This window comes from Andrographis paniculata, unplaced genomic scaffold, assembly GCF_009805555.1.
Source record: "Andrographis paniculata isolate CXL003 unplaced genomic scaffold, ASM980555v1 Contig26END, whole genome shotgun sequence".
NCBI classification, from domain to species: Eukaryota; Viridiplantae; Streptophyta; class Magnoliopsida; order Lamiales; family Acanthaceae; genus Andrographis; species Andrographis paniculata.
In genome coordinates, this window is record NW_026137557.1 from 548,564 (window position 1) to 572,072 (window position 23,509).

The 23,509-nt window shown below is 35.5% G+C and overlaps 5 protein-coding genes across 11 annotated transcripts; 2 read left to right on the top strand and 3 right to left on the bottom strand.

The window, feature by feature from the left end:
- The first annotated feature begins 1,710 nt into the window (after positions 1–1,710).
- On the top strand, positions 1,711–4,383 carry LOC127246032 (uncharacterized). Of its 3 annotated transcripts, none has more exons than XR_007837591.1 (3): positions 1,711–2,049; positions 3,187–3,736; positions 3,930–4,383. XR_007837591.1 is itself a non-coding variant. In XM_051267209.1 (2 exons), exons 1-2 carry the CDS (start codon positions 1,847–1,849, stop codon positions 3,677–3,679), a joined length of 696 nt encoding a protein of 231 aa, XP_051123166.1. In that variant the 5' UTR covers positions 1,712–1,846; the 3' UTR covers positions 3,680–3,860. The 3 variants fall into 3 exon arrangements, 1 of the variants encoding a protein (XP_051123166.1); XR_007837592.1 differs by having other exon boundaries at positions 3,936–4,383; XM_051267209.1 differs by lacking the exon at positions 3,930–4,383 and having other exon boundaries at positions 1,712–2,049; positions 3,187–3,860.
- Positions 3,904–6,740, bottom strand: LOC127246029 (probable apyrase 7). 3 transcript variants are annotated; one of them, XM_051267207.1, is made up of 3 exons: positions 6,608–6,740; positions 5,404–6,312; positions 3,904–4,404 (listed from the first exon to the last, which is right to left on the bottom strand). In XM_051267207.1, the coding sequence occupies exons 1-3, from the start codon at positions 6,723–6,725 to the stop codon at positions 3,959–3,961; spliced, it is 1,473 nt and encodes a 490-aa protein (XP_051123164.1). In that variant the 5' UTR covers positions 6,726–6,740; the 3' UTR covers positions 3,904–3,958. The 3 variants fall into 3 exon arrangements, with proteins under 3 accessions (XP_051123164.1, XP_051123163.1, XP_051123162.1); XM_051267206.1 differs by having other exon boundaries at positions 5,404–6,520; positions 6,608–6,671; XM_051267205.1 differs by having other exon boundaries at positions 5,404–6,681.
- Positions 6,741–7,056: 316 nt separating this feature from the next.
- LOC127246033 (anthranilate phosphoribosyltransferase, chloroplastic-like) lies at positions 7,057–11,013 on the bottom strand. 2 transcript variants are annotated; one of them, XM_051267210.1, is made up of 10 exons: positions 10,716–11,013; positions 10,429–10,572; positions 9,783–9,944; positions 9,617–9,700; positions 8,806–8,994; positions 8,585–8,675; positions 8,439–8,498; positions 8,235–8,353; positions 8,004–8,138; positions 7,057–7,915 (listed from the first exon to the last, which is right to left on the bottom strand). In XM_051267210.1, the coding sequence occupies exons 1-10, from the start codon at positions 10,926–10,928 to the stop codon at positions 7,823–7,825; spliced, it is 1,290 nt and encodes a 429-aa protein (XP_051123167.1). In that variant the 5' UTR covers positions 10,929–11,013; the 3' UTR covers positions 7,057–7,822. The 2 variants fall into 2 exon arrangements, with proteins under 2 accessions (XP_051123167.1, XP_051123168.1); XM_051267211.1 differs by having other exon boundaries at positions 7,057–7,931.
- A 1,215-nt stretch (positions 11,014–12,228) lies between these two features.
- On the top strand, positions 12,229–19,393 carry LOC127246034 (uncharacterized). 2 transcript variants are annotated; one of them, XR_007837593.1, is made up of 6 exons: positions 12,229–13,714; positions 13,796–14,785; positions 14,865–15,090; positions 15,368–15,514; positions 15,619–15,984; positions 19,162–19,393. XR_007837593.1 is itself a non-coding variant. In XM_051267213.1 (5 exons), the coding sequence occupies exons 1-5, from the start codon at positions 12,425–12,427 to the stop codon at positions 15,921–15,923; spliced, it is 2,958 nt and encodes a 985-aa protein (XP_051123170.1). In that variant the 5' UTR covers positions 12,229–12,424; the 3' UTR covers positions 15,924–16,167. The 2 variants fall into 2 exon arrangements, 1 of the variants encoding a protein (XP_051123170.1); XM_051267213.1 differs by lacking the exon at positions 19,162–19,393 and having other exon boundaries at positions 15,619–16,167.
- On the bottom strand, positions 17,240–20,127 carry LOC127246035 (uncharacterized). Its single transcript, XM_051267214.1, has 8 exons — positions 19,739–20,127; positions 19,616–19,649; positions 19,387–19,545; positions 19,204–19,293; positions 19,055–19,120; positions 18,885–18,976; positions 18,402–18,449; positions 17,240–17,669 (listed from the first exon to the last, which is right to left on the bottom strand). The coding sequence occupies exons 1-8, from the start codon at positions 20,125–20,127 to the stop codon at positions 17,549–17,551; spliced, it is 999 nt and encodes a 332-aa protein (XP_051123171.1). The 3' UTR covers positions 17,240–17,548.
- Between the last annotated feature and the right edge of the window lie 3,382 nt (positions 20,128–23,509).

Genomic DNA, 23,509 nt, shown 5'->3' on the forward strand with positions numbered 1-23,509 from the left:
TGTTTCAAATACTCTTTTTGTTCGATTAAAAGAGTTACATTTATTTTTTGCGTGTTGATCTTTCAATATAAATTATTATATCAAAATATAGTACAAATTAAAAAAAAAAAATAACAAAAATATTTTTACTAGTGTTTTACAGTACTAATATAATGAAATTTGTATAAAAAATTATAAAAATATAAAAATATTTACTATTTTTTTTTATTATAAAATTATATAAATTCAAATTATTCCTAAATATGTGTGAATATATTAAAGTGAGTAGTGTCATGTCTAGCAAAAGAAGAATAGAATTAGCCCACTCACTGGCCACTGCACATAATATATATATATATATATATATTTTTAAATTATTGCTTTATTTTATTTTATTTTAATTTTTGAGATGCATAAAACACAACTTTATGTAAAGTTTGATGCTGCTGCAGGCAGGCCATAAGGAATAAGATTCCCCTTTCCATCATAAATATATATAATTGGTGTGTTATTTTAAATTGTGATTTATATATATATAGTAATTTAAATGTGATTTTTTTTTTTTTTGTAAATAAGTATAATAATAATAATATATTAAAAATTAAAATAATTACATAGTTAAAAAAAAAAACTAAAATCGAATTAAAAAAAAAAGGCCTAACTCCTATAAATAAATTTAGGCATGAGGGAATGGTCACTATTAGTGAGATGATTATGATGATATTTTAAATATTGTGGAGGCCATGTGACTATGTGAGAAATATTAATATTATTTATTTATTATTATATAATTATAATAATACACAAATATATATTTATCATATTTATAATTTTTCTGTTACTTTTTCGTCCTAATATAATAGTCTCGTTTATTACTCATTTTTGTATTTTTTAAAATAATAGTTTTATTTTCATAAATATTCATATCATTATAAAATTATCTCTATTTTTTCATTATTATAACAAAAATGTCACTATTTTTTGCGCTAATAAACTCACAAGGACAATAAAGTCTTTTACTCATACTTTTTATCGACTATCAATATAATATTAATATTTTTTAAATTATGTGTTCAATCTAAATAAAACTATAGATTTGGGACGAATTGAGTATTTTTTAATGAGAAAGAGTAATGAAGAATTTTTTTATGTTGAATTATATCTTAATTGATAGTTAATTAAAAGATGATACTTATATTCCCAATATATATTTTTTATATTTCAAATATTTTGATTTATAAAAGGTGTGTATATTACCACTATCTAGTTTGTGCTCTTTTCAAATAAATATAATATTTGTTTAAAAAAAAGTTATTTAATTATAATTTTTTTTAAAAAAAAATTAATTTAAACCAAAATTAAAAGGCCCAATTGATTGTGTAGACAATTGGCCCATAGCCCAACTCAAAGCTAATTTAGTGAAATTTGTGGGCTCTTTTGTCTCTACGGTTCTTCTCCAATGATAACTAAAGTCGCTAAATATAATTCACGTTTTCTTTACTAATAAATAACTGAATTTTGAGTTGGGATTTAAATAATAAAAATTTTAAATTTGAATAGTTGTATGACGTGATATAAATAAGAATTCATTGAATGTAAAATTGATTTTTAGTATAATATAATAAATAAAAAAATAAATGTTTTGATTTGATGTTTTTTAAGAAAAAATTTTGTGGGAATAGTAGAAATCCCACAAAATCCCTCGAACAAACACAGACGTCAATTATGCGGTTCTCTACAATTAGACGCAAAGTCGCGTTTTCAAATTCCTCAACTCCGCAGCAGCTTTAGCAGCAAATAGTAAGCGTTCATTGACTACATCACTATATCGATCGTCGTGCTCTCGAAATTCGTTGATTTCAAGGAAATGGATTGTCGAAGAATCTTGATTGCTGCGCTACTGTCGATTATCGTGACGCAGGGAGAGAGCAAAGCGCTGGAATCGCCGCAGTACACGGTGGTGCATTCGGAATCTGATTTTGAGGTGAGGTTCTACAGGGAATCGGCTTGGATGACCGCCGCCACTGATGAAATCTCCTTTGAGAAAGCTACGAGATACGGATTCCATAGGTAGGTATCATTATCGATTTCCTTTTTAACTTAATTACTCCATAACTGAAATCTGAGCGGTTCTCTGATTCCGCACCGTCGTTGAGCTTCCTTCGTTAACTGCAATGAAAAATTAAAGAAATGCGAGATTAAATTTAAACCTCTTTGCTTGTTGTGGATGAAAAAACAAAGGAAAACTGCATTTATATGAAGAATATGACCCATTTTTGCCTTTGATTTGCACCTTCTGTTGATTCTGTTTTGTTCATATTAGTATTGCAGTGATGCATAGTGTATGAGTTGTCTGGAAATTCATTGGAGATTAAAAACAAAAATAAAAATAAAAATCATATTGGATGAGTAGTATGAATCATAAACCAGATCTAGAAATAGAGCAAGAAAATTGCAATTTAATCATTGATAAAACAATTGCTCTTAGCATTAATAATTTAGGATGTAATCCAGAAGCTTTTATGAATTGCTTGTTCTAGTCCATATGCACGTGAAAAATCCATTTACCAATGAATCAAATGTTTGCATAAATTAAAGTTGACTTTGTGCATCTTTGTGAAGAATTTATTTTGTACTGTATGTTTCCTGAATCCTAAATGTGCCTTAGGAGAGCATCAAAGGTTGCATACAGATGATAAATAAATAAAAAAAGGCGAAATCGATGCAATACTTAGGCTTACCGAAGTATTATGCAGCTGATGAACCCGTGCCCCATGAATCGTCGTGGTTTTTCATTGCTAGAATCCGGAACAATAGACATTCTGATTGTCCCGTTGTCATAGATTGCGATAATTAGCCTTACCGAAGTATTGTGCAGCTGATGAACCAAACCCTATGAATCGTCTTGGTTTTTCATTGCTAGAATCCGAAACATTAGACAATCTGATTGTCCCATTGTCATAGATTGCGATAATTAGCCTTACCGAGGTATTGTGCAGCTGATGAACCAAATCCTATGAATCGTCGTGGTTTTTCATTGCTAAAATCCGAAGCAATAGACATTGTGATTGTCCCGTTGCCATAGATTGCGATAATTAGCCTTACCGAAGTAATTATTCAGCTGATGAACCAAATCCTACGAATCTTTGCCGTATTTCATTACTAGAATTCGAAATAATCGACATTCTGATTGCCCTATTGTCACAGATTGTTCCAGTTCATAGAAGGCGCAAACTTGAACTCCTCCCGAATACCAATGACTGTCCCTGTTTTAACAAGCATAATCCCGGAAGGAGGACCTCTCCACTCGTCAGCATACGCCGTGAAATTCTACCTGCCGGAAAAGTTTCAGGCGACACCACCGCTCCCACTTCCTGAGCTGAACCTCCAGCCAGATTGGTGGGAAGGTCATTGCATCGCCGCCAGAAAATTTACAGGATTCGCGAGGGATAAGAACATCGTCAAGGAAGCTGAGAAACTCGCCGTCAGTTTGAGCAGGTCTCCTTGGGCGAACTCGACCTCTACTCAGAGTGGATACGCGTATTCTATCGCACAGTATAATTCCCCTTTCAGGTTCATCGGCCGTGTGAACGAAGTTTGGGTGGATATCGAAGGATCCGAGGCAGGCGGTTGCAAGCCCAATGTCTTGGCTACGTTCGAAAGCTCTTCGAAAGCGAAAGAAATTCTTACATACATGTGAACCGGCGCGTAACGCAATCTTCCATGGCTGCCGTCCCGGGTTTCATTACCGGCTAAGGTAACTGATCTAATACATCTGCTATACATGTTAGCTGATCTTCATGTAAATAAAGTGATGAACAAACTTGTTCATGTTTTTTCTGACAATGTCTTGTTCGATGTAGTCGACCATGTCATTTACTCGTCGCGGCGCTTTTCTTACATATAAGAATGAAGGAATTGAGACAAATAATTTGGCAATGTTGTCCTAGATGCAGGTTTTCTTCCCGCCATTGGCAGCTTAATTTGACAGAAAAAAAAAGACGAGGAGGAGCGATGAAAGCAAGACGAATGTAAACACCGAAGAAGACAACCTTAAATCGCGTTTCAGAACCAAGTTGTTGTTTGGCGATGCGTCCCGATTATGCCATAAGAACTCGGCTTCAACAAGCGAAGCGCCTAACGTCCAAGAAACATCTCCGGGACCGAATATTATGTCCACGCCAGCTAGGCAGAGAGCGTTTTCGATAAGCGATGCCAAGTAGGGCATTCGGAAACAATCTTGGCCGTTGAAGCCTTTCGGATTATCCCCCGATCTGGCGCATAGGTTCTCGCCTGACTCCCACAGTGTCGACAGATTCAACGTCTGGCTTAGATTTAGCGCGCGGTAGATGGCGAAAAATCCAGACATTGCGTGGTAACGGGAGACGTAGTGCAGACTTCTCGTTATATTCAACGTCGTGTTGCCTGCAAGAAGATTGAAAGAATGCGGTCACAGTTCAAACAGCCTCAGCTACGAATCACCATTTTACTAAATAACAACACATAGGTAATTCGAGTGAAAATCTACACGGCAAAGATAAGTTAAAAGACATTCGCATTTTTGTTATAAACAACACATAGGTAATTCGAGCGAAAATCTACACGGCAAAGATAAGTTAAAAGATATTCGCATTTTCTTGATGTCGATCCAAATACGTTATCATCTACATTTAACTATTCACAATCTAAAAGTTAAGGGTTAACACTTGGATTCATAGTTTACTAGTGACATTTTTCATTAACTTCGTATTAACTTCTAGTTTAAAACAATCAACAAGTATCGAAAAAAGCATACGTAAGTTTAGGTTGCAGATCTAGTGCTGATTCGGTAAGCATATGTCATATAAGTGACCAACACTGTGTTAAAAATAGTATAGGTTGAGTTATAATATAATATAGGCAAAACTGCCCATAACTCTCTTATAGTTTTGAAACTCAGCGTAAATCCCCTTTTATTCTAAAAATTGTGTGGCGTCCCTTTATACTTTAAAAAATGTTGCATGAAAACCGTCTGTGGTTTCGAAACTTAATGTAAATCTCCACTTTACTTTAAAAATTGCATTGCGTCTCTTTATACTTTAAAAAATGTTGCATGAAACCCCCACTATGCAAATAATATAGATAGAAAATCTTCTTATCAGACAAGGAAAATTTCATGGTGGTGGGGTTTTATGCAACGTTTTTTAAAGTATAAAGGGATGCCATATAATTTTTTAAATACAAAGAGATTTTAAGCTCAATTTTTCGAAAACACATAGGAGTTATGAGCAGTTTTACCTTTAATATATGATGTATTATAAATATGTTGTATAAATATATATTGGTCATCCCTATAGCATATGTTGATCCGATCAAATCAGCACCATACTGACTTGAGCGGCAACTTTAACTTAATAATTGAACTCATATTAACCTTCAACTTACCTCCATAAGAAAACAAGCCGAGGCACTTCGAATCGCGGTATTGATCAAACAAATCCGGACTACTCGAATTAATGGCTACTGCCCTCGCGATCCTTTTGCAAAGCTCCCAATTCGGTTCGCCAACAACATACAAATGTTCATCCGAATCGGCTGAATCCATACCAAAACAGCTCCAGCACGTATAATTTTGCGCGAAACCAGAACCAAGACACGGATGTCTAACTTCGAACGTTCTTCCTCCATGACTCAGCATCACAACACTCCTACCGAACGCTTCATTCAAACCAAAGGCAGGCAACGAATACGCCACAATATCGCGCCGAACACGCCCTATCTTCGCTCGAAATACACGCTCATCTTTAATCGAACCATCAACTTCCGCCACAACCTGCAACGACGAACCTCCTAGATCAAGAAGCCCCAATGTAGGCACCCGCGACGTGCTCCCAAACACTCCCATTCGATAATTCAGCGCCACCCAACCGTAATACGCCTCTTCCTTCCCACTCAAAACCCGAATCCAATCCTCCCTGTACAAAAATCCATGCTCTTTCACGACACGCCGGATATTCTCCAACACCAATGCAGCATCCTCTGCCGCGAGTCTCCTCATTCCGGCAGTGGCTAATGCTAATATAGGCGTCGTGAATCGCCTTTCCAATGGCACCCGGTGCTCCGCATATCGAATCAATGGCTCCAAAGAAGCCCTCACAGCAGTCGAATTATAGACGAAATTGTGCAAACCAGGCTCAGTTTGCAGGCAGTGGTACTCACAACCACTGGTTATGTTCTTCCTGTCTGGATAACTATGCAACATGATAGGTAAACCGCCATTGACAGAGCTTCCATTTCCTATAAGCCATTCGAAAACACTAACTCTTGAACCAGTGCTTCCGCAATCCAACACAACTGTGAAATACGTGTGGATCTTCTCAGGCATTCTATAATGATGCTTAAACATCAAATATCCACAAACTCCTAAGCTCAAAACGATCAAAACGACGATTGCGATTGATTTTCGCGATCGAAGAATGTACGGAAAACCTAGATTCTGAAAAATTTTCGATTTCGAAGGCGTCTCCGCCTCCATTTCTAGCTTCAGCTACAAATCCAAATCCTTCAAAAATAGCGATCTAACGAATGCATAATCTACCGGAAGATTCAGTACAGATTGCATTAATTCATTCAAAATAGTAAATCGCACCTTCAGCTGGCTCCGAGCAGCAGAGACTTGAAGTTCTACCGAGCGATCCATTGCTGGAATTTGGATCATACAGTAAACCAATTCCGATCAGTAATGCATATTTAAGACCACTGAACATAGCCCAAGCTCAAGCCCAAGCCCAAAATTTTGGCCTGAAGCTTATCCTTAATTTCAGTTCTTGCGTTCGCAGAGTTCGAGATCGGTTCTTTAAAAATTTTTGGTATTTTGAGTTGGTATTCGTGTTTCATTCGTCTAGGCTCGATTAAATTTATTTAAGTTAGTTCAAAGTAGTATATTTCACCTTTTTTAATTTATATATAAATTAAAAGGAAATTTTAAAATTATTTTATTTATATATTTAAAATTAATATTTTATTTATTTATAAAGTATAATTTTATATGTTTAAATAATATTTATAATAAATATATTATTTAAGCAAACGTTCGCGAACAAACTTCGGACTCGTTCGTTAATCAAACGAGCATATTTATGTTGTTCGACTCGACTTGTCAACGTTCACGAACGAGCTGAGTTTACAACCGGCTCGGTTTGTTTAACCGTTCTAATGGCCGCCACCCGAGCCCTCCGGCGGGGCGACCACGAAAAGGCCTTTGCCATCGTCGATTCCCTTGACGTATGGCGCCTTCTCAACAACAAAGACGGCGTTCTCGAAATGGTGAGAGGTAAAATCAAGGAAGAGGCTTTGAGAACGGACCTTTTCACATTTTCGTCGTCATACGAATCCGGGAGTCTTGACCACCTGTCGAAAATTTTCGAAATCTCCAACAGACAGACCCACGGCGTCGTCAGCCAGATGATGATGAACGAGGAGCTCCGCGCCAGCTGGGACCAGCTGACGCAATGCGTTGTCTTTCACAACGTCGCCCATACGCGGCTGCAGGCTCTCGCATTCCAGCCGGCGGTAAGGTTTTTTGTGTTTCTCGCCCAAAACATGACAAAAACAAAGATTACTATATTTTTTGTATTTCTTTTGCAAAATTTTTCTAAATTTTATTATTTAGATTATGGATTCTACAGTTTACATAAACGAAAATAATACACTTTTTTTTTTTCTAACAAAATGTTCCATCAAATATTATCAAAAGTATCTCAGGCATGTTGTTCCTATAGGCAATACCATAAATATTCGACTCAATCTATTTACACCTACTCGAGAAAAGATAGCCGAAAAACTTGCATTAACAAAAAGTAGATCATACGATCGCATTGTGGCTGGGGTGCGCAACTGTCAAAACTGAAAGATGGAATCGGAAACTACGACTGGAGAACCGGCACCTCCTTAGCAGCTGCCGATTTTGCTTTCTGAAAAATACAACACTCAGCTTCGCCGAAAAAAATAAATAAATATCACCGGTTGGCATCTTAACTACTTACATTAGATTTTTCGATCCACAAATCAAGTGTCTTGAGAGCTTTGCCTGATTGATGAATGTTGCGGGCAAGATTCACTCCCTCGGCAAGTTTGCCTACGAGGCCGCTGACCAAAAGGGCAGCAGCTGCATTCAGAACCTACGGTGGAATGCATTTATGCAAAAATTTAATAAACTCGTCATTTTTATAAGCATAAATCGAAATTTTGGTTAGAAAGAAATGCAGATTAATTACCAAGGAATCAGCAATCGACCCCTTCTCCCCAGCCAGTACGCGTCTAAGTGCATCCGCATTGTAATAAGGATCTCCACCGCGCAAATCCTCAACAGTGCAACGAGGGATCCCGAAGTCCACTGGAAAATGACAATTGGTAAAATCAAGGGATTTTTGCTAGATGTGAACATCATTATATTGTTAAGGTAGCGCAAAGCTTCTTACATGGATCAAATGCGAACTTTTCTATCTTATCTGGAGTGACATCCAGGACTAATCCAGGCCCTGTTTAAGTTTTTGAGAATACCGATTAAAATTTGATGGAATAGATACCGTAAGCAAGAAAAAGAAGAATGCAAGATGCACTTTACCAAGAGGACTCATCTCGTCCAATCCCTCGGAATGGACAATCAATGCTCTTTTCATGCCGAATCTTTGAAGAGCACTTGCCATTTTATGCACCTAGTAAGTGACAATTGTTACAAGTTATATTGGGTAACTTCAATCTTTCTCGCAGTTAACCATTCGGAAAGTAGAAGCAATAATAGATAAAGTTGCTGAAGAAAACATAAAACATTGGTAGCTCACGTACCAGCTCCTCATGGTATACTCCAACAACAGCAAAATGAACTCGTGCCGGATTCAGCATGGGCCCCAAGATATTGAACACCGTCTTTATTTTAAGCTTTTTCCTGACTGGCCTAACAATTTGCATTGCTGGATGATAAATTGGAGACATCATAAAGCCGATTCCTACTTCATTTATGCACTCTGCAATCCCCTATGCAATAAAAATCGTTAAAATTTAGTTAACGCTGGACAGAGTATATGTACAAAAGTTAATCACAGTTTTCTGAAGAATCGAACTTTAGAAAGAGATGGGAAAGAAATCGTCAACAGATTCTACCAAAGGACAGCGGCTGTGGCAGAAGCAATAATCTTGCAAATAAATGAAAAGCATATTGCATAATTCCGCAAGTACCAAGCTACGACATTCCTGGCGACGCTATTTTCAATATGGGCGGGATTACAAGGTGAAACATGTTTATTTTTGTGAAGACAAGACTATTCATTTGCAGGGGAACTGTCTATAGGCCAGTGCGATAACTAAATAGCATGAGAGAAAACGACTAAAGTTAAAAATAGATCTATAATCCATCTCTGCTCAAAATCAATCATTATCTCGAATACATACATTCTTAATTTCTACAATATGATCATGAATGTCCATGTGTCAGTGATCCATGTTAAGATGTAACTATTTACTTAGCAACACACTCTTTACTCTCTGTTAAAAATCAAAAGGGCGTGCTCCATGTTTTCGGTTGCAAACCATGTTGATTGCAGAGAATATGTACATAAAAAATGATACAACAAAACAAGATACTATTAACTGCTCATACCTCTGGTCCCAAGTTAATTTCAACTCCCAATTGTTCAAGCACATCAGCACTACCACAAGCAGATGAACTCGAACGATTACCTTGCTGTATAGCAATAGTAAATTTAAAAATCAGTTTAATGAAACAGTGAAAATTACCAATCTGAAAAATATGAATAACAAATCACCTTAGCAACTTTTGCCCCACAAGCTGCTGCTAGAATTGAAGCCCCTGTAGAGATGTTCACTGTATTTGCACCATCCCCACCTGTCCCAACAATATCGACAGCATCCGTCACTCCCTCGACTTTCCTGCAGTGCAGTAGCATTGCTCTTGCCAGCCCTGCAACCTATTTAATATCAGCAGCATGCATTCCACTTGTTTCCAACAATTATGAGCCTCACTACCTCACCAGTTCCGAATAAATACACCAATTTCACTTTCTTACAACAATTCAAACTCCATTTTTATTTTGATTTTCCTAATTTTGGGTGAGTGCCATACTGGTTGATTTTCCAACAATTATGACCCTCAATACCTCACCAGTTCCTAGTAAATACATAAATTTCACTTTCTTACAACAATTTGTATTCAAATTCGAATTCCAACTCAATTTTTATTTTTGATTTTCCTAATTTTGGGTGAGTGCCATACTGATTAATAACGTGGACGTAAAAGACAGCAAGATAATCCCCAAAAGCAATATCAAATGCTACTATATGAGCTGTGTAGATGCTTTCAGATGGTAGATAGAATTCAAACTACCAAATTTAGGAAACACGTACAATATAAAATATTTGCACATTTTCTATTCTTCACATATATTCACTTACTTCTTCATCAGTTTCGCCTTTAGCTCTCAAAAGCACCAAAAAAGCACTGATCAAAGCCTCGTCAGCGCCATCCAACAAGAAATCGAGAGAAGCCTCTGCTTCAGCTTCCGATAAATTTTTCCCGCTTATCAAAGCCTCAAGCAACTGTAACTCACCAAAAAACACAAAACAAAAATCTTAGCATACTCAAACCTCGAAGACGGATTGATTTATCTGAATTCCAAAATTAAAAAGAGAAAAAACAAATCGACATTAGTGAAAATAAACATACACATCATTTATTTCACCTGATTAAAAGAAGACGTAGAGAATCCGTCGCCGCTCGAACTCGGCAAAGCGAACGGCAGAAAATTCGAAACCTTGACATCGACAGATGCCTGAAAATTTCCATTCTTCGTCGCGCATCTCGGCAACAAATTTCTGAATTGATTTCCGCCAAGCGACGAATACCGAGACCGCGGCGGAGTAACGCAGAGCGGATTGTGGTGAAAAATCGACATTTCTGCAACGAATTCTTGAGCGGAACCGAAGAATCGGACGAACCAATGCACAGTCTCTCAAGCCAAATCTGAGTGCGATTTGACTCTCAAATGACTTTTGTAGTTAAGAGATTATGATGTAATTAGAAATATAATCCTTAATTATTTTTATTTACCATATAGTAATAAATAACGTGGGGTATTTATTTGTACATCATTACTTAGGTCTGACACAAAATGATTGGCTATAAATGCACAACGTAAAAAATTGCTTCAAATTGTATTACTGGTTGTAGTCATGTGATGCATTTTTATTTTTGAGCGAGGGTTTGTTTATGTTCTCGAAATAATTTTGCTTTTATATTAAAATAATGCTCCACCTTCCCAACACAATTGATACTGTTTTTATTTTTATTTGTCCCGTAATGGATACGTTTCTTTTTGGTAAAAATAATTAAAATAAAATATATTTAACAAATATAAATCAACTTAATTAACTATATAACATACAACATCATAAATAACATAGGAACACTCAAAACCTCTTTATTTTTATCTCTCTCTTAAAAAAAATAAATATTTTTATCTATATTTAAAACTACACATCTTTCATAAAATTAATTTATATTAATTATAAATAAACAAAAATATTTTTTTATTTACTTGTATTATAGAAGATTTTATTCTCTACATATATCCATATTGCATATATTTTTTAATTGCTATATAATTTTTAAATATTTAAACATATATTTAAATTTGTTTAATCATATATATATATTAAATTTATTTTAAAACTGTAAATATTATTAATTATACAAAAAATAATATAATAATATCATAACTAATTATTATTAACTAATTAAACATTCTTACTTTAAATACAATGTCTCTAATCAAAGGGTTCAATTCCGGTGAGACGGAGGGAGTATATAATATGATATTTTGTGGAAAAAAATAAAATTTAAATAATAAAAATGTGAAATTTGAAGTTCAAATAAACAAATTCTAAGAGTTATAAATTTTAGTGTTTTGATTTTTTTAGTTAGATTAATTAGGTATTTTAATTATATACAAATTATTTTAACTAACTAATTAATTAGTTTAATAAAAAAATAAAATAACATAATAAAGATAAACAGAAATGAAAAAGTGAAGGCTACATTGTGGGAGTAATAATTTCTCAATCTCCGTTGCTATGCACCTAACCCAGCCTTATTTGACACCAGTATATCCAAAGTCGCGTTTTCAGGCATTGAAACTAGACAGAGCGAGTAGCGACTTTAGGATTCAAATCCTACCGTCCATCTTCAAGATCTGAAATGTCCTCCTACATCGATCAATTCTGCCCATGTCTTCCTGAATCTTGAAAACCTACACCACTCTCGTGTCCATCCCTTCGCCGCAATTCAATTCGATGATTCCGGCGGCGTAAGCACTGGATTGGCCCTCCTTGTTGCTTTACCGGCGTCGCTGAAGCTTCAGACATATTGAGTAGGAAAAAAAAAAAAGAAAAAATGATAAACGGAGAGGGGGCTGAGGAGAAGTCTGCGGTCGCCTCTCCGTGTGATCGAGAATCGGACGGCGGAGATGATTTATCGCACTACTCATCCTGCGGAGGCGAATCGGAGTACGAAAGGTACTGTAGCGCAAGCTCCGCCATGGGAACCCCTAATTCTCGTAGCAATTCGTTGAAAGATGCTGATGTTTGGTCGCTGAAAGGCTTCAAGCTCGGGGGCGAAAATAGCGCGTTTAAGAGTTTCAGAGCTGAGAGATTGTTATCCGCGTATCGAGAATCTGAGAAGGGGAATGGATTCTGCCATGGCAATGAAAGAGCTGAGGGTTTTGCAGTGAGTAAGGTTGGGATTAACAATGGTGGAGTTTCAGGCGTGGGAATTGATGGAGATGAGCATAGGAATTTATCTGATGAGAGTGAGGCTGATGCTTCGTCGAGATCGGAGCATTCGGAAGGGGAGGACTCGATGTTTGGCTGTGGCAGTGATGATGAGAGGAGGAGTGGTTTTTACTTTGGGGAGAATGCAGGTTTTAATGGTGGAAATCGGCGGGACAAGGATCGATTAGCTATGGATTCAGCAGTGGCATTCGGCGCTGATGATTGGGACGATTTTGTTCAAGAAAATGCACTTGATTCGATTGTTTGGGATAGAAATCAGGATGACGTTCATTCTAGCATTCAAAGGAATCGATTAGCTATGAATTCGGAAGTGGCATTTAGCAACGATTCTGTTCAAGAAAATGCACTTGATTCAATTGTTTGGGATGACATTGGTGTTGGGACGTCGAGTTTGAGTGCTCCCAGTTCAGTTTCTTGTGGACATTTGATCGGGAAAGGAAATGAGAATGAGCTTGGAAGTAGGCTGGAAGCTTGTAGTCGAGCTGGAGGTGTTGTTGAATCAGCAGAGGGAGATATGAATGCTCTATCATTGAGTCGTGCAAAAGATGAAGTCAGTGACATGGATGAGTTGGCTGAGTATATTGGATACAATCTCGATTCGGATATGTTTCAAAGAGACAAGAATCGAGTGGGAAAGGAAGACACAACTAAGGCCGTGCCCGTACATTGTGATGCTGTGTTGAAAAACTCCGACTTTCTAGAGACAAGCATGGTATTGGAGCCATTGTCTGAATCTGTCGACAGTAACCATCATTTTGCACGGGGGAAGGGTAAGGAAACACAAGAAACCAGATTAGCTGAAGACGAGAGATTAATTGCATTAAATGTTGCAACGAAGAAGAATTCCGACTTTAAATTTGATCAAATTGAAGATCATTTTGTCCCGGATAAGGTATGTTTATTCAACAATATGTTGCCTGGCGGATTATGATCTTTTGACAGCATTAAATGACATTGTTTTAATCGATTACAGTCACGGCGATTCGGATTGAATGGATTATACGACGAAATTGTTGATGATATGCAAGATATACTGCTCGATGCGGGTGAATCCATGGGGTCAAGGTTTGCTAGTAGGATTCATCAACCTCAATTTCGTCGGGCACCAAGAGATGGTGGTTCGAGTGCTTCTACGTCAGGTACAGAACACACATACAATTCGATGCCGCAGCCTCGTAGAATTGATTGGATCGAGGTTGTAGGAGCTAGACAAAAGAAAGGGGACGTGTCATTCAGTGAGCGGCTGGTTGGAGTGCAGCGATACACCGTGTATCTGATGAGAGTGTCGAACGGGACAGACCATTGGGAGGTGGAGCGTCGTTACCGTGACTTTAACGCTCTGTATTTCCGATTGAAGAAACTGTTTACCGACCATGGCTGGACTCTTCCTTCACCTTGGTCTGCTGTCGAAAAAGAATCTAGAAAGATCTTCGCTAATGCTTCGCCCGGGGTTGTTGCAGATAGGAGTGTCCTTATCCAAGAGTGTTTGCAATCCGTCATTGACCCTAAATTCTTGTCGGGTTGCCACAATGCACTCCTCGATTTCCTCTGTCCTTCAGAAGAGGCGCCTGATTCACCGGCAACTAGAATAAGTGCAATTCAGTCTCCGACTGCTAACAAAGACTCACAAATGGACAAATTTTCCACCCTAGGAAAGACCATATCGCTTATAGTTCACATTCCAGCTCCGAAATCGATGAAACAGATGCTGGATGAGCAGCACTATAGGTGTGCCGGATGCCACAAGAATTTCGATGATGGGAGAACAAGGGTCCGGGAATTTGTTCAGGCGCTAGGATGGGGCAAGCCCCGTCTTTGCGAGTACAGCGGCCAGTTATTCTGCTCGTCATGCCATAACAATGATTATGCTGTTTTGCCTGCTAGAGTTCTGCATTATTGGGATTTTACTCGATATCCTGTGTCGCAGCTGGCTAAATCGTTTCTAGATTCTATTAGTGATAAGGTATTTTTTTAGAATTGTTTCGTGTTCTATGTGTATTTTACAGTTTCTGTTTTTATTAATTGTGATTCTTCTGTTGCAGCCAATGCTTTGTGTTAGCGCTGTCAATCCTTTCCTGTTTTCGAAAGTCCCAACATTGCAACATGTGGCAAATATCAGGAATAGAATAAGAGCAATGGTACCGTATGTCCGATGCCCATTTCGTAGATCCATTTACAAAGGGCTGGGATCTCGAAAATATATTCTTGAAAGCAATGATTTTTTTGCTCTTCGAGACCTCATCGATTTATCCAAAGGAGTATTTTCAGGTGAAGTTATACATATATTATCTAATTTTCTATTTCAAGACACTTCAAATTTATGTGAAATGTAATTCCATTGTTCTGAGAAGGAAGAATAGTATTGCGAAACCAGAAATTGCTGTTTCGAAAGATTTTGGGTATTGAGTTTGAGATGGTGGCTTTAGTGGTTTCCATAGAAGGGACACCTATCAGATGACGATCCTTCTTTTGTTTTATTAGTGATGGCGATACTTAGAAATACCATGTTCTTTGATAGGTAATGTTTTACTTTTTTGGATTACAGCACTACCGGCAATGGTTGAATCTGTCTCAAGGAAGATCCTGGAACATATAACCGAGCAGTGTCTTGTGTGCTACGATTCCGGTATTCCCTGTAATGCTCGAAAAGACTGCGACAATCCACTTTCTCTCATTTTTCCATTCCAGGCACGTAATTATTCATTATTCCATGGGAACAAAGAAAAGAGTAAATGACGTGAAATTCCATTATATGTATGTAGCTCCTGATTTGTGAAAATTGCAATGAACAGGAAGGAGAGTGTAAAAAGTGTAGATCTTGTAAGTCAATTTTCCACAAGGATTGCTTCAAGAAAATAGCTAGTTGTCCTTGTGGTGCTCGTTTTAAGCAAGAGAAGGTGAAGCAAACTGTCGGCGAAGGAGCTCATTGTAATTCAAATCAACTGGAACAAACAGTAGCAGAATCTGACAACGGAAACGGGTTTCTTGCTGGATTGTTCGCCAAGGTAATGCCCGGAAGGTCTCAGGCTGTTAGGAAACAGGAGTTGAGGGGATCTGATAACATTATTTTAATGGGTTCATTACCAAACATGACTCTCTGAACTCCCATCAACTGGTGTATAAGAAACACAAATTGTCGATACCATCATGAAGCCTGCCAAGGTACTTGCTCTTTTCCTTCTGTGCATTCTTTCGATATATGTTTAACATTCATATTGCTCCTGTGTGTGAGTGTATTCTTTGTAATCTAGCTTGAAATTAGGAGATTCTAGTATTTGTTCTTGTTCTTTGTATATAGGACGGTTTGAATGAACGTATTTTAATTACACTCATTTTCTGATGTAATGCTGGAAACATTATAGAAAATAAAATTGTAGAGAAATGATAGACAATAATAGAATTGAAGATAGAAGGAATTAACATATAGCGCAAATTGATTAATTTGTTTGTTAAAATTAAATAATTGAGTTGAGAAATGTAATGTATCAATACGAAGGAGATGATATATTGCTTTCTAGTGGAATGAAAAATTGAAGGTGAATCGATAGGAAGGAGATGATAGATTGGATGAGAGAGGATTTTAGTGAAGTGGAAATCCAATGGTTTGTTTAGTTGGTAATTTTTTATTTTTTTTTAGCTTTGGTTTTTTTATTTGAATAGTAATATGAATGTGATGTTTTGTAAGAGAAAATAATGTCTGTTTACAGTGAATTATGATAGTTGAATGGTATAGAAAAAATAACCAAATGAACACATCGGGTGTGGTTGTTTGAGGGATTGAATTTTGAGTTAGGCTTTGAATAATAAAAATTTTGAATTGTAATAGTTGTATGATGTGATGTTTTAAATGTAAAATTAATTTTTAGTATAATATAAAAAATAAAAAATGAGTATTTGATTTGATGTTTTTGGGGGAAAGGGGGGAAATTGGATGAATAGTAGGATTTTGGATAAATCCTTTAAACGAACACACCCATCCTGTATTTCTGAATTTTTATTTCTTTCCATATCTACATGTGGAAGAAAAATAAAAGCAGAAATTGAGAATTTTTATTTTTCAATTTTAATTTTATCTTACTCAAATAAACAAGAGAAATTGAGATATTTCAATTTCTATGGCTCCATTTTTCTGTACCAAACTCACCTATACGTGTGATTAGATAATTTCTGGAAGTGTTTTGGAGTTTCTGAGAGTTTTGAAAATAGTAAAAAATTGAAAAAAAAAATTTGATGTGATGTAATTAAATGTTGTATACAATGTTTTGTATAGAAAATAAATATTTGATGTAATATAAATATTTTATGATGTTATGAATAGTGCGAAAAGTAATTTGAAAAGATATGTAAACAAAGCCTTAGACACTCATTGGCATGGCATGCATAAAATAAGTAAAAATAAAAATAAAAAAAATCTGTCTGTAATAAATGGCAAAACTGCATCTAAAAGAATCACCCCATGTTTTCCTCGGACTGTCTGTACATAGTTTACAAGAGTATAGATTCGATTCTTGTTGTATGTTATGTATAACATTGTTTGTTATCAAAATGTTTGAAACTTTTGTAACATTGGAAGATATATTGCGAATTTTTATTGACATTTTCTACTGTGCATCTGCTATGTTTTGATCATTTCTCGCCTTTTCTATTTGAATTCCGGTTGCTATGCTTTTTGCCTCTGAAGCTACTGTAATGTCCCTGAAATCTTTGTGCTGCGTTTTAGTAAGAATTAACTCGGCACACCTCTGTACGACTGCGGAAACCACTTAGACAGCAAAAAGTGCTTTGCCTTCATTATTAATAGGAAAATCCCGAAGCACGGTATGTGCATCAATGCTACTGTAGAATACCTGCATAGATTTGGTAAAAAAACTTCTGTTTGTTAGATAGAAGGTTTGGAAGTATTCCCTTTAGACAAAGACTTTTGAAGCCTTGAAAAAATTTGAGAATAATAAAATTAGTATTGGTAATATTACTTATAACTCCCCTATAGTTTCGAAATTCAGCGTAAAATCTTTCTATACTTTAAAAATTGCATGTCACCTCTTTATACTTTAAAAAACGTTGCATGAAGCTCCACCGCCATGAAACTTCCCTGGTGTGATGAGAAGATGATTTCCTATCTATATTTTTTTGCGTGATGGGGGGTTTCATGCAATATTTTTTAAAGTATAAGAGGGTGCTATGCAATTTTTAATAAGGATTTACGCTAAGTTTCGAAACCACGGAGGGATTTCATGTAACTTTTTTCAAAGTATAAGTGGCGTCATGCAATTTTTAAAGTAAAGATGAAATGTACGCTGAGTTTCGAAAGTACAAGGGAGTTACAGACAATTTTGCCATTAGTATTTGATATGTTGTTTTCTATGGAGAATATGTACTTGCTGAGATTTTTTTAAGTTATTGATAAATAGTTCCGAAAGTGTAAAATTTTGGAAATAGTAAAAAGTCGAGTATTTGATATATTTTTTGTGAGGGGTACAAAGTGTTTGATTGATATTATTTGAAAAAGCTACTGTTGATGAATAATCTATGTAAACAGAAATGGACTGAAATAATTAGAACATATGATGTTTACTTACCATAGCGGCGCGTATGAAGAAGACAAGTCGAGGAAAGGATAAGGCCACCTGTTTAGAGAAGACTAGCGTTTATTAATGAGGTGCACACGGAATGTGGCGAAAAAAGCATCTTTAGTTCTAACAGAATGTCTTGTTTCAATTTTAGCCCCTAATTTTGGCTTTACATTTACTCTAACTTGCAGTTTTAGCATAGTTTATTTCAAGTATTGTAAGATACAGAGGATTAGAATTTTCATACAATGTAAGGATTCGACATAAATGGAGACTCACGATCGAAGAATGTGATTAGGCTGAATCCCTAAATCATAGGATTTAGGATTTTTCGACATTTTTTGACATGAATGTGATTAGGATGAATCCCTAAGCTATAGTTTAAACCTCGAGATCACATTTTGAAACATAGGATTTAGGATTTTCACAGACAATAGGATTAGTGTTGCCAAATTTAGTATCGTTAGGGTAACTGAGTTAGCAAGAACTTACCAGATCGAAACACAGGCGTGGACTATCCACTGGAAAACGACGTAGACACAAGTCCATAGAAAGAAGTATCCGATCCGAAACCAAGGGAATCTCTGCAATAAAATACATAATAGCAGCAATGGTGAGAGATTTGTAAGTAGTTATTAATAAGTGACTTTCTTAGGTCTTACCAGGCTGTTTAAGGTTGTCTCGACCAGCAAGAAAATGGCGTTTATCGAGTGCATGTTTATGATCAACTGCACAAGATTTCGGACATTATATTATTTGCTTGCAACAGGATGTAATGATATGTGTAGGAGCAGCTTTGGGAAGTTCTTACAAAGTTGAGATTGTAGTCTTTGATGGCGAGAAAGGGCACGATTATGAACCAGAACACGGTGTCTGTCAGCATCACAGCTCCTGCATTCATCTTAACAGAAATCGAGAAGCTATTAGAAATTAGAATCCCCATTCGCTCGCGGGCGTTAAAAGGTTGTAAGAATGTTGGAGTCGTTTCGCTAACCTGAAAAATGATCTGGAAGATATAAGCTAAAAATCCGGCCTTTTCCCGCGGTTCTTGATTTAGGACAATGCCTTTGGTGGCATTCTCAGCGTCGAAATCGTTTTGGCTGCCGGTATTGCTGTAGGTAATGCATCCGCGCACGGATAGCAATGTCCCGAACTGCAATGGAATTCGATGTAAGACAATGGAAATCTGTTCGGACATGAAAAAGGATTCCCGAATTACTCACGGCGAAGTAGATAGTGATCAGCGTAAAAGTCCACCTGTTCGAAAAGACAACATTAAGGATCGGAATTCATTAAGAAGGAATTAATTAACGAGTAGAACTGAATCGAGCTTTTTTCTGACGTACTGTGTGTAGAAGTAGAAGATGCTCCCGCCGTCGACGACAACGTTGAGAATGAGCATTAGGAGGAGTATACAAAATGCAAATGCTCTAAATGCAAGCAGCCATGAAGGATGGATGCTTTCCAGACAGGGCTTCCATACTTCATCCTCGTACACGAGTCCCGGTGGCGGCGGCGGCGGGGGTTCGTCCCTCCGTCGATTATCACCGGCGGCGGCGGAGTTGCGACATTCGTATTTGGAAATAAGAATCGATGCGAAAACCATCGACATTAATATCCAAATGGAACAGAGAACGACTCTCCAATTCAGCCAATACGCCGCCGTGGTGGTGTCGACTGTCATCCCCGGCTGCCACGACTTCGTCGAGCCGGTTATAAATGTCAGGAAGCTCATCCTTTGTTGCCTGTCGGAATCAGACAATCGACGAATTATCGAAACAATCAATCAATTGCAAGGAATGTTACAATTAGGGCAGGGAAGGTTTATGTAGATGTGAAGAAGTTCATCCTTTTGCCTGTCTGAGTTCAGACTAAAAATTGAAACAAATTTCGATTACAGGAAGAATCGAAGCAATGAATCAATGGAATTTTGAGGATGTAGAAATTAGGGCAGAGAAGGCTTATGTAGGAAGTAAGGAGACAGGCCTTCTTATGCCGCCATTGCTGCAAATATTAAACAAAACCAGAGAAGATGAAGATGAAGAAGAAGAAGAAGAAGAAGAAGCAAAGAGAGAGGTTAATTGGATTAAGCAAGCAGAGATTCTTCCATGGCAGAGAGAGAGAGAGAGAGAGAGAGAGAGAGAGAGAGAAAGGTTGATTGAAAGCAAAGGAAGAAGAAGAGAGAATAACAATAAATGGACAAGGCACAGAAACAAGGAAGAAGAAGATGCTTTGCTTCCTTCATTTGAACAATACATTTATTTATTTATTAAAATAAAATAAATATAAAGGTAATATTGGTGGGCTTTCCCTATAAGCTTCATTCTTTTCCTCACCTTCTATAGCATACAAGTTTTTGGATTTTTGAAAATTTTTAAAAATAATAAAAAATTAAATATTTAATACAAGATTTTGTGACACAAACTAGTTATAGGGTTATTTTTCCAAAAACATATTTAAAGAGAGCTGCATTGAAAGTTATGCTTGTATGATTGGATATTAGAAAATTATTATTTTAATGTAAAATTAGAAATTATACTAGATTATATGTTGTTTCAAAATAGTGACATTTTTTGATGGCTTTGAAAAAAATTTAGTTTGAATTTAATATTAAAATAATGCAAGATGTAATATTATTAGAGATTTTTTTTTTTTTTTTTGAAATAATAGAAATTTGAGTTTAGAAGCAAAATAAACAAATCTTATGTTCTTTTATCATTTTTTTCCCCAAGTTGTGATAAATTAAAGGTAACATTCTAAGTAGATGAAAATTTTAGTTAATTATGGTATAAGTTTAGCTATACTATAGATACATATATGTGTATATATATATATATTGTGTTATGTGTAGATTTGTTTATCTGATGAGATCCCACAAAAGGGATTGGTTTAAAATCTCATGCATCTCTATATTCCATGCATATATATATATATATATTCTATAGCATGTTACCAATGTAGGACTTGTCATCTTTTCTTGTACAGTTTTGCAGCCTTGATTTGAGTCTTTTATCGGGTGGGGTTGGGGGGGGGGGGGGGGGGGGGGGGGGGTGTGGGGGTGGATTCTGTTGGGAACACTCATATACTATTTGATTAAAATTTATACATATGGTTTGTAGGGAATAAAAGCACCTGTATAAAAGGGGTTAATTGCACTGTCTTAATATTCCACTCTTTCACTCTTTATTGTTATTTTGGGAGATAAAGAATGGATTTTCTTACACCCCGCACCCTACCCCACCCCACCCCACCCCACCCCTTGAATGGTGGTATGGGTTGAAAAGAAGTTAAAGAAGAAATGACCCACCTGCCCCAAGTGTTTAGTTTGAATATCTTTATTTCACAATTTGGACCTAAATTTGGGAACACCATTCAAAAGTGGTCCAAAATATTTTTTGGTTCTTGATTTTACCAAAGGTAATAAAAATAAATTGAAATAAATAAAATTCCATTGATTTCGAGACATGTTTTGCATCTACAAAGCAATGACCATTGACCCACAATATATATATATATATATATTTGTGTGTTTTGATTTTTTTAAATTTTATTGATTTTTTTTAGGTGAATAGTGATTAAATGTGAGTTTTATATTTCAATAGAAATAGAAAAAAAAAATTTGAGAAGGAAAAATCTGACAGAGAATAGAGCTTAATTTACGAGTGCCGTGCAATTTTGGATCGACAATTAAATTTTGTGGGTCTTTGTATTAACATTCAAGTTGATTTTTTTTTTTTATTTATTTTTTTAAAAAAACCTTGAAATAAATGAGGACAAAATGAAAATGTGAAGAAAAAGCAAGAATATTTTTTTAAAAAAAAATAAAAAATTAATAAGTAATAGAGTTTTATATTATATAATAATATAACTATTAATTCATGGAATACGTGTGTTTCAAGCTAGACTTATTTTAAAAATAATAAGCTATAAATTTAGTTACCATGCATTAATTTATTTTGAAAATCTATTTTAAAATGGTACTAATTATTCAAGTATATCACAAATAATAATACTAGAAAAAATAGTAATAGAGTGTGTATATATATATATATGTATTAATTGGGTCATATATATATATATATATTCTAATATGTATATATTCAAAATATCTTTGTGAAAATAAGATCATATTATTTATTATTATTATTATTATTTTAAATAAATAAAGTTTGATGGGAAAGGGTGCTATTAAAGTCTTGGAAAATATGAGAGTTGGATTGGACAACTAAAGTCGCTATTAAAATGAAGAAAGTCGTTATTTAGAAGAAGTAGCGTTTCTTCATATGTGTTGATTAAGCGTAACTTTGGCCCAAAGCAACCGCGTTACACCACAAATGCGCTTTTCTCGTGTCCTTCCTTATTTACGCATTTGCCGGTCACGTGACATTCTTATCTGGTCACGTGACACTCTCTAATAAATAGCGTTTGATTAATTTATGTATAATTACTATACATGAATTAACTATTGGATTGTTAATTATTATATATATATATATATGTTTCTATTTGTTTATTTGTGATCATGTGTAAGGTTTAAATATCTTTGAAAATATAATTAATAGAGAGCAATATAATTGTAATTTTAAATGAAATTTAAAAGTATTTTATTTTAAATTCATAAATTAGAGCAGACAACAAACTAAAATGATAAAATTGATAGATATATATATAGAGAGATAGATAGATAGATAGAGAATACTGATTCAATCAAATCAGTATAGTGTTAATTTGATTGAACCGGTATATCATATAAATGCATACAACATATATTTTTATATAACACAACGTTATAAGATATCATATGCTGAGTTGTAACATAATATATGTTATCATAAACATGTTATGATAGTATATAATATATGTTGATTATTTTTATATGATATGCTGACTCAATTAAATAAGTACAATCCTAAAGATCCGCGACTATATATATATATATATATTAATAGCAGATAAAAATGAAGTAATAACATAAAATTACCTACAAAAGTTAGCACTTGTGTTTCAAATTTTATCGTCGTTGTCGTCACTGTATCGATAATACGAATGTAAATAACATACAAAAATTAATAACTGAAGACATATATATATATTGTTTTATTTTAGAAAATTAAAAT

Excerpts from the sequence above, each read along its gene's own strand:
- LOC127246032 (XM_051267209.1), top strand. The coding sequence starts at position 1,847 with ATGGATTGTCGAAGAATCTTGATTGCTGCGCTACTGTCGATTATCGTG. Across the intron at positions 2,050-3,186 it reads ACGAGATACGGATTCCATAG|ATTGTTCCAGTTCATAGAAG; the intron begins GTAGGTATCATT and ends CTATTGTCACAG.
- LOC127246029 (XM_051267205.1), bottom strand. The coding sequence starts at position 6,493 with ATGGAGGCGGAGACGCCTTCGAAATCGAAAATTTTTCAGAATCTAGGT. Across the intron at positions 4,405-5,403 it reads CGGCTTGTTTTCTTATGGAG|GCAACACGACGTTGAATATA; the intron begins GTAAGTTGAAGG and ends ATCTTCTTGCAG.
- LOC127246033 (XM_051267210.1), bottom strand. The coding sequence starts at position 10,928 with ATGTCGATTTTTCACCACAATCCGCTCTGCGTTACTCCGCCGCGGTCT. Across the intron at positions 8,995-9,616 it reads AAATTAACTTGGGACCAGAG|GGGATTGCAGAGTGCATAAA; the intron begins GTATGAGCAGTT and ends TTTATTGCATAG. Across the intron at positions 8,676-8,805 it reads GAGTATACCATGAGGAGCTG|GTGCATAAAATGGCAAGTGC; the intron begins GTACGTGAGCTA and ends GTCACTTACTAG.
- LOC127246034 (XM_051267213.1), top strand. The coding sequence starts at position 12,425 with ATGATAAACGGAGAGGGGGCTGAGGAGAAGTCTGCGGTCGCCTCTCCG. Across the intron at positions 13,715-13,795 it reads ATCATTTTGTCCCGGATAAG|TCACGGCGATTCGGATTGAA; the intron begins GTATGTTTATTC and ends AATCGATTACAG. Across the intron at positions 15,515-15,618 it reads CATTTTTCCATTCCAGGCAC|GAGAGTGTAAAAAGTGTAGA; the intron begins GTAATTATTCAT and ends ATGAACAGGAAG.
- LOC127246035 (XM_051267214.1), bottom strand. The coding sequence starts at position 20,127 with ATGAGCTTCCTGACATTTATAACCGGCTCGACGAAGTCGTGGCAGCCG. Across the intron at positions 19,546-19,615 it reads TGATCACTATCTACTTCGCC|TTCGGGACATTGCTATCCGT; the intron begins GTGAGTAATTCG and ends ATTCCATTGCAG. Across the intron at positions 17,670-18,401 it reads TCTTCATACGCGCCGCTATG|GTATTCTACAGTAGCATTGA; the intron begins GTAAGTAAACAT and ends AAATCTATGCAG.